Source organism: Filicampus tigris, chromosome 4 (assembly GCF_054856515.1).
Source record: "Filicampus tigris isolate MCC_2025a chromosome 4, RoL_Ftig_1.0, whole genome shotgun sequence".
NCBI classification, from domain to species: Eukaryota; Metazoa; Chordata; class Actinopteri; order Syngnathiformes; family Syngnathidae; genus Filicampus; species Filicampus tigris.
In genome coordinates this window covers 28,210,114-28,220,775 of record NC_141220.1, presented here as the reverse complement: position 1 = coordinate 28,220,775, position 10,662 = coordinate 28,210,114, and the positions used below count along the sequence as shown (strand labels likewise).

Here is a 10,662-nt window from a genome sequence, read left to right as displayed (position 1 = left end):
CTGCCCAAAATATCACGCGGAACACCATCAAACAAAAATGTTTCAGAAAGAATAATGATGTAGTCTCACAGACACATTATTTGTGATGAGTAAATAATTTAAAAACAAAAAAGTGACGTAGGATAGCCTCGGAATTGCCATTATCCCAAACTGACGTCACCGCTTAAAAGTCAGCATCAGAACGTCAAAATCAAGTAGTGGTCCTTTAATGATGTGTTGCAATTGGTTAACTGTAAAAGTATCATTAAAACTTTACTGCTTCTGTGACAAAAGCCCCCCATGAAAACAATAAACGGGATGAGAATCCTGTACCTAGAAAACACAACATGATGCACATCTAGTCGGACAGACACTTCATATTGTGGTGGTGTTTAGAGCCAAAAAGACGAGAATTATGTCGATGTCCCAATATTTATGATCTTGGCTGTATTTTCAACTCAATCTATCCTTGTTAAGGTAAACGATTTACGCTTGTAATTTCCCACAGAATATGAAAGCAACATTTGTTTATTAACTATTTGGCAGTGCAGAAACAGATGCGATTTCTCAGGGTAGCTTTGGGCGAATGCTTGAAAGTCCCAAGCAAAACTTTCGACAACACAGTTTACTCATTAACTAATGCACATCTTGTATTGCCAGGCAGTTTGCTCCTCAAATGAGGAGAGTCCTCTCGGTGTGCCTTCCCTTAGTATGTGTTCGGTTTCAGTTGAAGGAGTCCACCAGATGGCAGCACAAGACGTCATTTCCCCCCGTGCAATTTGATCAATGTTTTTCCATTGAGCCATACTTCTGGTGGTTACATATTCAATTGCAGTATTTTCGAAAATAATCTATTCTCAAAGGGACAAATTACTGGGCACGTTAACTGGGTTGCTGTTTTTTTTTGTGTTTTTTTTTCAAGCTTCTCTTTGGATATCATTTGCTGTAATAGGATGCAACCTTTGCATAAGGAGGAGCTACCGATAGGACAGTGTGACCTTTGTGCACAGTCACACTATCCCGTTTCAACATTCAAATCACTTTTGAAGACTGTTTAAACTCATTTAAGAAAACTTCCTTGTGTTTCATAATCCTCCAGTCATCCCGTAATGGCAGGACATTTGCATTATAATTGGTGGTTAAGACATGAGCTCTCTCTGTTGCTTTGAGCTAAATGAGATGACAAGTGTTCCATTTATTCTGTTAGACAAGTTGCAAAAGAACAGTTGGCATGCCAGGTAAGGTGTTGTGAAAACCGTCCAACCTGGATGGTAACGCGATGCATGGTAGGGAGTTTTTAGAAACCATTACACCAATGAATGTAATCCTGTTTGTGCTGATTTTGCAAGACACGCCTTCACACAACAGTATGTGTATTTACATGCTCTCTTTGCTTGCAGAATTTTTTACAACAACGCCTTTAATTTCGTGGACCAATATACGGTAAATACATAACGTCTACACAACCCAGCTCAAATGTCTTGTTTTTGTTATTTAAGTGTTATTTATTTAAGACTGAAAAAAAAAAATCGTTCTAGGAATGGATGTAAAAGTTGAAAAGTGGGCACACCCTCTTAACTGGGGGTGGCTATTTTCAAGACATATTCCAATCTTTCCAAACTCAGGATATTTTGTTCTCATGTGATACTAGGTTGAACTTTTTGTCCATAATTCCAAAAGGTCTGTTTGGCGCTGTGTTGGAGGCTGTTTTTCTTCAGCTAAAACTGGGGAGATGATATATGAACAGTTCCAAAATCCAAATATGTCAAACAAACAACAACAAATGTAGGGAAAAGTCTAATAGAACAGCTGAGATGAATTTTGGATTAATCCGAGGCCTTCCAAATGGTTGCAGGTGTGTGGTAACTCCCATTTAACATGAGTATGAATGTGATTGGTTAATTCTGAACACAGCCAGATCCCCAGTTCTAAGAGGGTGTGCACACTTCTGCAACCTTCTCTCAGTCATTTATTTCTACTCCCTCTGTTGAAAATATGTTTTTCCCTGAAATGAGTTGTACAATCCACTATATGTCGCAATGCATTGATACCTGACGCCTTTTGCGAGATAAGCACGTAGTTCCCCCTTCAAACCGGTTTTACTGGCCACAATGTTCTCTCATCTTACAATGGCTACATTTGGACAGCCCTTACAGGCTGCTGCTGTTGCCAGGCGGAAGGTCTTTTTTAAGAGCTCTTCCTCATGCAGTGGGCATGCGCGGCAGCGTGGAACATCTGATTGGTTAGCAATGCGGGTGGAGTGCATAGCAAAGCACAAGCTCCAACAAATGTTGCACTGACTCAGCAGCCAGTTAGCAAGGTTTGGATGGCACTGTTGAACTTAGTTACCATGCAACATTAGCTTCAAATGGTGAGGACTTGGGGAATAATATATTGGATTAGTAAAAGGGATTAAAAAAAAAAAAAAATCATCAATAACGCAGCTGGGTCTCTCTCCAATTTATCTTTACAACCATCGTTTTGCGTCCCAAAACAGTGAAACCAAACCAATCGTGCTATGTTTTTGTTTTGTTCAATAACAAATAACACAGTTTGTTTGTGGCACTTTCAAACCTGATTCGGGGATGCAGGTGAAAGTGTCGCCAACTATGTTTTTTCGCTACGGTCCACTTGAGTCGAGTTTGGCCGCATTGCTCAGAACATAGCGGTGGAACAGTCCAATTGCGATCGAGTCAATGCCCTGAGAATGCAGGCTGTTTCATAAGTCTATGTCACTTTATGTCTGTTATGATATGACAACCCAACTTCTATTTCCTGGAAGCCATTGATCTTAAGTTTTTGTCGCAGAAATTTGAGCACAAAAATTCAAGAAATTTGTTTTATTAAGATTTTCACAAATATTCAATAATATGCGAGCCCTTTTGCCAAATTCTATCTGAAATCTGCATTGAACACGTGTCCACGATTCATTGTTATCAAACTCTCCTTTGCAGTAAACAGCATTAAACAGTAATGAAATCAGTGCAAACCACGTTTTACACAAAAAGTAAAAACACTGATTGTGACTGTAACAATGGCCTGATGAGACCATTGCAGCAGAAAAGTTGAAGATGCCACCTTTCAAATGGGTTTTTGTAAAGTGACAGATTTATGAACCAGCCTGTATGATGACCTGGATGACAACAGGAATAAATTTATTAAGGTGACAATGACCCCCCCAAAAAATCTCTTATCCTACTGACAACACAAGTGGAGTACTTGACATGATAATGATAACTGACTGACGTTTAATCAACGTTAGGATATATATAATTTGAAGTTTGAAAATGAACCAAATAGCTCAAAATAAGTAAGTAAAAGTAAAATAAGTAAATAACGTATTTCTGCCAAATAAAGTGCTTGATAAAATTTTAAATAAAATGGCTTGGTGGTCATATCCAATAAAATAGCCATTTTCCTAAAAAAGATGTAATTTGCAGTTAAACATTTCTTTTAAGCCATCGCTTTTACTTTAGCTTCCCCTGAAGTCAGACAATATCTGCCTTTAATGAAATCTAAGTATAGACCATGTGTGTTCGTGGTTCTGTAGCGTCAGAAAACAACAAGACAACGATGTTAGCAGCCTTCGCTACGTTAGCGGCCATTGCTCTCGCTACCAACCACCAGGCAGGAGAGGAAGTGGAGCCTCGCTTACGTCGCTGCGAGGCGAAAAGTGGGCAGAGCCGGCGAACGATATGAGCTCGTCGGGAGGCGGAGAGGAAGGACACACGCAACACAGCAGCCAAGCGAACAACATCGAGAGGGGAGCTCAGCCCAGCCATGCCGCTCAAATGGTCACCAAAACGACGAAAATGGCCAGAAAACAGCACGCCGAGCGGGGCAGACGACGGCGGATAATCGCAGCCGAGGATGTTGGTAAGAAAACTTCCAACAATTACACGTTAAAAGGCGGGAAAGCGCGTCGACCGGGTGGACGAGACAAGATGGTGGAAAAGGGCTACTGGTAGACGCAGTGTTGTAAAAGAAAATGGCCATGGGGTGCTGGCTGAATTAAAGTCAACCAGTTAGACGACGAAATTTGCTCGATATTGAGTGGTTTTGCGTGTAAAACAACGTATTTGCTTGCCCTAGATTGTATTTACATGGATGCTATTTGAAGAAGGGTCCTTTTCTCGAGGTTTCTTGTCGTCTTTCAACCTACGCATTTAAAATTGGCTTTGTCCTTGAAGGGACAAATGCCCTTGTGTGGTTTTTGTCGAATAAAAGCAAATTATTCGGCAAATGTTTCCCATTTAAACCGTGTGCACGTGCTTTGTGACAAATCCTTAATGAATATGTGTGTTTTGATGGTTTTCCCTTTTATAATCATTTTTAAGGGTTTTCGTCGAATTGTAAATTTCATTAAATGGCAAAAAATGACATGTTTTGATACCATATGATCGAATATGCAGTTGAAGATGCATTGTTAAGAGATTTTCCTATATCTTACACGATTTAATTTGTTTTAAATATTTTTTTAAATCTTTAAAAAAATTATTAATACTATCTAAATAGATTTACAACAAATGACGAACTGGGTACTCCCACAATGCGTTGCAATTGGTATGTTCATCAAATAAAGCCCCTACATGTTAAAATACTTTGTATATCTGGAAATACAAAATAGGGTGTTGGCTTTTAACCCTTAAAGGGACTGCATGGAGATTTAATTTCAATTTTCCCTTACATATTGCATCTCTTTGTTACATTAAATCTGCAAGAAAACCTTTAGGCACCATTTTGGAGAACACAAACACAGATTTATGTTGAGTTAACTTGAAATATTGTACTAAAATGGGGAAAAAGACAAAATGTCCTTTAAAACCACAATCCCATGTACAAGACTGTTGGTTTGTGACACTTGTAGACAATTACAACTTGATGAAATACTTAACCTTAAGTGAATCTCAAACTATATATTGTTGGATTTAAGAATTACTCCACATTGGGGGGGAAAAAATGTCTTCGCTCACAGATTCCCTATAGGATTCTACTGTAGAGAGCAAAAAATAATAAGCCCCCAAGAGATATTAAGCATTTACCCACTAACAAAGCACATTGCCATGACAATTAAACAAATTTTAATTGCATTACCTAAAACGTTGGGAATGTTATTGAAAATACCTTAAAACAAAATGCCTTTTTAAAAAATGATAGTACTTATAAAACTGCAACCATTTTGTATTTCAAAGGGATTCCATTTGGCCGATAACACGGTGCGGTATAGAAGGACCACATCGCCTGACCCAAAGAAAATGGTATGTGTTTTTTTGTCCTTTTCCATGTTTAGTATCTTATTTACTGCCAGTTACATGCAGCCACTAGGGTGTGCTATTGGCTTGTTTCATCTCGTAACTCAAACCTTTTGTATTTTAAAGGGTTGACGTCAAGGCTACGAAGACGTTAAGGATGGATTTGTACGATTTTCTCTCCAGAGTAGAATTGTAAGTGTTTTTTCAAAGACTCAAAACATCTTTTCAAAATACTCTTTGGCAATGAGCTGTAAGTTGAACACTTTAAACAAGCGAGAACGGAATTTGAAGAGTCCGCTAATAGAGTAGAGTTTTTTTACTAATGTACAATTCCGTAACTACAATGTTGCTAAAACATGTTTCCCGTTATAACATCTGTGCTACGATTTCTTGCATTTAGGTAATAATGAAATATGTTAACGTTCCATTAGTTGTTACATAATCTTTGTGACTGATGTTAAATTACTGTAATTTCCGAACTACAAAACGTACCCGATTAAAAGCCCCAACATCTAAATGTAGCCAGAAAACAAATTTGTGTTTGCATTGTCCGCTTTCCTCTACGTTATTACAAGGGGTATTTGCAAAGAAAGACGTCTCGCAGATGCGTTTTTATTTAGAAAAAAATTGTATTTACTTAAAACGCCGGTAGATGCTTATGTTTCCTCAAACAATGCTAAATGCAGCTAATTACACAGTAAAGTGCTGTGCTTTGGTAACCAGTTTGTTAGACTTCTAATACTAGCCTGTGAGGGGATGTCGCACTACAGCCGAACTTGCTGTCCTGCCGTCCGTTTCCAGCGATGCTGGGAGTCGGTCACCAAATAAACAACAGAGATGGTCGCACTGCAGAGTTGGCTGCATTTATGGCACTCGTTCCCTATACTCATTAAGCTCGACTCAAGATGCTTATTTTCACTCTCAATTGCTCCTTAAATAGCCACGCACTGCTACACATACAACCTTTCGCATTACTCTCTCTAGGCAGCTTGCTCCGCATGCGTGCGCACTCCAAGCATGAATGGCTAAAGAATATTCAGTATGAGGCCGTACTCAGACAATTTTATTGGTCCACTGTGACATGTTCGCGAGACTCTGGGTAAATCTATTGACGGCTAGAAGATCGTCAATTAAAATTAACAAGTTAACCGCATCACATTAAAACCTGCAGCGTTCAGAGAGCGGGGGGAGGGGGAGTAGCATCTTATTGTCAGGAAAATACGGCAGTTGTGGCTTCATCCTTTGACGTTTTCGCTAGTTACCTAAAAATGCTCAACAAGTTCTAATTATTCCGAAAATGGACAGTGTTTCCCTTGTTACCAAATGCAATTGACAACGATCTCATTGTCATTTAAACACGTTCAGAGCAATGCCAAAAAAAAACCTTTGTGAATTTTTGGTATTCATTATGCCATCACTTTTAATCCAAGTGGAGTTAAAAATGATGGCAGTTTTCCGATAAGGGCATTTTGTCTACCAAATAGAATTTTGGCTCAGGATGACGTTTTATTATTGATTTCAACGGAAGTCAGTATCACTTCAACAAGATTATGGAATCCTTTTTGACATTGTCAGTGATGGTGGGTGATAAGAGTGCACTGATCAAAAATTTCTGGCTGATTACCAATCTTTAAAAAGCCTGACCTGCTGATGCGATCTTTGCCGATCTTATTTTTTTTCTCCCATAACCAACAAACACCAATGTTCTAATCTTTATTATTATTTTTTTTATTGTAAAACATTGAACATTACCTGTGAAACAATACAAATGGGTTGTTTTCACTGCACATGAAGTAGCTCTCAAATAAAAATGAAAAGCCCATCTCAAAGCAGAAGACAGTTGCTGACTTTACAGATCTATGCGGAGGGAGATGAGGTCATTGGACAAGATCGGATTTGTTTGAAAGGATCAGCCGAGTACAGATTTCCCCCCAAATTGAAGGACATGTGCGACAATCCTGATTCCGTCTGATGGATTGGTGCACCCCTAGTGGATGGGCCATTGAAGATTATTACAAATCTCACAATGCGAAAATAAAACAGAAGCAACATCACCTGAACGCAAACTACACAAGGTACCGATATGGCCTGAGCCAAGCCGTCATCAAGCCAGTGGTACGGTTTTCACCGACGTTTGGGCGGCATACAGCAGTAGCCGTCTAACTAGCATACCAACGGGACACGGTGCAACCTGCAGATTATTCACCCACGAAGCAGACAGTTGAAACCATTCTGGAATCACAAATGACCTAGTAGCCAATCAAATTACCGAATTATTCCGGTGAATATTCTTTTCCGTTGTCTTAGGCAACCAGAACAGTCCAATTGCGATCACGTTCCCTGAGACATGAACTGGCCCAACGATGGAGGAATGTGCACGGTTGTGGAGATTACCAAATGGTCCCAATGGCTCACTCTAGTCAATAGGCCCAATAATTCTCAGTGATGGCTAATCAGAAACGAGGCACTGAGTGCAATGGCTGTTAGCATGAGACGCTTTTAGCTTTAGAACCTTCTTGGCAAATACGTCTTAAGATTCTTCTCGCTTATACCTTCAAATCTTAAGTCTTCATGTTCCCAACTCAAGGAACGATTCAGGACCCTTGAAGACTTTTGACTACACTTGACTGAATCGCTTTGAAAAGAAGTTTGACTTTGCCAGCACATAAATGTCATACCCGTTAATCCCAGTAGTTATACAGCAAAGTATCTCTTGAGCAATGCATACACTGTTATTTTTGGACACTTGGACAGACACAACCTTACAAAACCAAAATGTCTCCTGCCCTACAAATGTCTAATTTTGAAGGAAAGCGCACAAGTATACAAAATATACAAATATACCAAATTTGAGAAAAATAAGTTTAGTATATAATGTATTTAAGAAAGAGTCTGAAGCTTTCCCAGTCCATAGAAATTGTAAAATGTTACTTCAGAACCTTGATTGCAGACATCCGGATCTTGACTTTATAACCATGGACTTGATGCACAACGGATGGATGATAGACAACTCGGTATTAGTTCTGAAAAACTATGCAGCACTACTTTGGAAATTATAAAAGCTTTCTAAAAGCAATGCCTCCACAATGGGCCACGAATGTTTTTTCTAAAAAATAAAATAAAAAAAATAGTTTCCAAAGCTGCCGGTCAAGGCCTATAAGTCTGATATCGGATAATGTTTAATACCTGATCAGGTTCTGTCTAGAAATGTATTTTGTCAGTCAACACAATTGTTGAAACCTCATTAAGCACAGTGGTGAATTCAAAGCTTCCAAGACGGCCAACTTAAGTAGTTATTTTATATCGGCTCATTCTAATTTTGGATATCACTCATTGTTGTCCTCATCTCTTCCACAGAGAAGACATGGACTGGTATGAGGATTTTTCATATTGGGATCTATAGAAGACAGCTCTGTAAGTTTTTTGTTTGTGTGTTTTTTTTTTCCTCTTATTATATTTTGGGTTTGCAAAAGGCGATCATTTTAAATGGAATCATGAGATTTCTTTTTTAAGACGATGCTTTACATTAGCCGACAATACATCCAAATGACGTTTACTTTCAATTCTAAAGACTGGCAACAGCCTTGGCTAGTTTGCAGCATAAAAATTCTACGATAAGCGTCATTTCAACGAAACGTGTGCGGTTCAGTTCAGTTTTGGCAGAAAATCACAAACTGACCCACTCTTCAGCACACTTTTGTCGGGGCTGGTTGAATTGGCGGTGGGGCCAGGCACTGCTGTCTCTTGATTGGTCAAGAGAGAATTGGCCACCATTGGGAAGAAAATACAACATACCATTAGAAGAGAAAATACAAATTCCAAGATTTTTCTGTTCCCTTTTCATTAGTGCCCTTGGCCCATGTGACTGCACGTTTGGTTTAAGAATTTTTGTTTACTTGGTGAATTCCGCCATGTGCATCTGAACCGTACCACTTGCCGGATGTGAGTAGATTTACCTTTCCCTCTGAATGAAATGTTATTTGCCGCTGTCAATTTTTTAAAAACAATGCTGGATTCTGAACACTACTGGTTTTGCAAAATAGTAATTGTAATAACAGAAGGAATAGTTGCGAGTTGATGATTATAAAATATCTCACTCGGTCTACTTTTATTACGAGCGTCGGTAGTAACGTAGTTCGGCGCAGCAAATCAAACACAAAGTCAAATTCTTTTGTTTTTGTAAACTTTGCAAATTTTATGTTGTCGTCCACCCACCAACGGCATCCCATCCTTTTCTGCATCAGCTTTATATTAGCCTGAATTTCAAAGTGGATAAATACGTGGACTAACCAAAACAACCTGGTGGTCAACTTTCGCTATCTCAATTTGAGAGGCTAACTAATCAGGATTAAACAGTTTATTTGAAAATCTTAATTGGCATGAAATAATTCTAATAATCAATCCTTTATCCAAATGAAATGCAAACCGGAGGTTTTGCTCTTAGGTCAAAAAGCTCTGAACCCCAAAATTAATTGGCAACTTAAATTCTTTTGTGATTTGTATTCACGCAATTACTGAAACTCGTAACCCATGAAAAATGTCTTTGAATCTGATGTGCGCTGTTGCTAAACTGTCGACTTCCTTGACTGTCGAGAGTCGCTTGCCTATGTTTTTCCATTTTTATGTTGATTGTCTTTTTCTGGCATGAGTGGGTACTGCTGTTGAACAGTATTACAATGGGCAACATGAAATTTTGTCTTGGCCATACATGTCAAACCTCTAGTGGTCAATTGTCGAATTGCTTTTTTGAATAGTTATTAACATTTCACCACATCAATAGTCTACTTGAGCTTTCGATTTTTGCTAACCGCGGGACAGTGAGTGATCATTTGACATGTACTGTGGGCTTACGAAATGTTTCCTTCTTTTTTGTCTCATCAAGACCCCATTCAACTGGATTTCGCTGACAATGGAGACAGCGTTAAAACGTGAAGATAGCGTTGTTTAACGTGAAGATGGCAATTTTTGACAAGCGGAAACCTTTTTTGATGACATTTTCTATGGATTTTTGAAAAGATTTTACAACACCGTGGACATTGGAACAAAGTTGCTAGTTGTGTTGTGGACTTACATTTTCACTGTTTTTGAGAAACACAAAATTGGCAATTGTACATTGGTATTCATGCTGTTTTGAATAAAGTGTGTTCTGTATTTTTCGTGGCTTTGTCTTCTTAGATAATCTGCTGTTTTGGCACAGTATTTTGAATTTGATGACATCCCGAAGCTTTAAAATGTGTATTTCAGATGGCTGCGGCAGTTATTTTCAAATAACTTGGTAATTATAACAATGAAGTTGGAGGTGAATGATCACAGTTATATAGTAATTGCTCTTTCAAACATTAGTGTTCTGTATTTATGATAAAAGCTGTAAAATTTGTTATGGTGTCATTATTCCTAGTGGTTACTCAAAATAAGATGTTGCCAATTGAAT

The 10,662-nt window shown here is 38.6% G+C and overlaps 1 protein-coding gene across 2 annotated transcripts; it reads left to right on the top strand.

Moving 5' to 3' along the window:
* The first annotated feature begins 1,035 nt into the window (after nt 1–1,035).
* On the top strand, nt 1,036–10,382 carry LOC147149264 (uncharacterized). 2 transcript variants are annotated; one of them, XM_086028135.1, is made up of 7 exons: nt 1,039–1,217; nt 1,380–1,422; nt 3,530–3,855; nt 5,172–5,237; nt 5,358–5,423; nt 8,589–8,645; nt 10,114–10,382. In XM_086028135.1, the coding sequence occupies exons 1-4, from the start codon at nt 1,211–1,213 to the stop codon at nt 5,189–5,191; spliced, it is 396 nt and encodes a 131-aa protein (XP_085884261.1). In that variant the 5' UTR covers nt 1,039–1,210; the 3' UTR covers nt 5,192–5,237; nt 5,358–5,423; nt 8,589–8,645; nt 10,114–10,382. The 2 variants fall into 2 exon arrangements, with proteins under 2 accessions (XP_085884263.1, XP_085884261.1); XM_086028137.1 differs by lacking the exon at nt 8,589–8,645 and having other exon boundaries at nt 1,036–1,217.
* The last annotated feature ends 280 nt before the right edge of the window (nt 10,383–10,662 follow it).

Coding starts and splice junctions, on each gene's coding strand:
- LOC147149264 (XM_086028137.1), top strand. Junction 1,423..3,529: donor ATTTCGTGGACCAATATACG/GTAAATACATAA, acceptor GTGGTTCTGTAG/CGTCAGAAAACAACAAGACA. Junction 3,856..5,171: donor AATCGCAGCCGAGGATGTTG/GTAAGAAAACTT, acceptor TGTATTTCAAAG/GGATTCCATTTGGCCGATAA.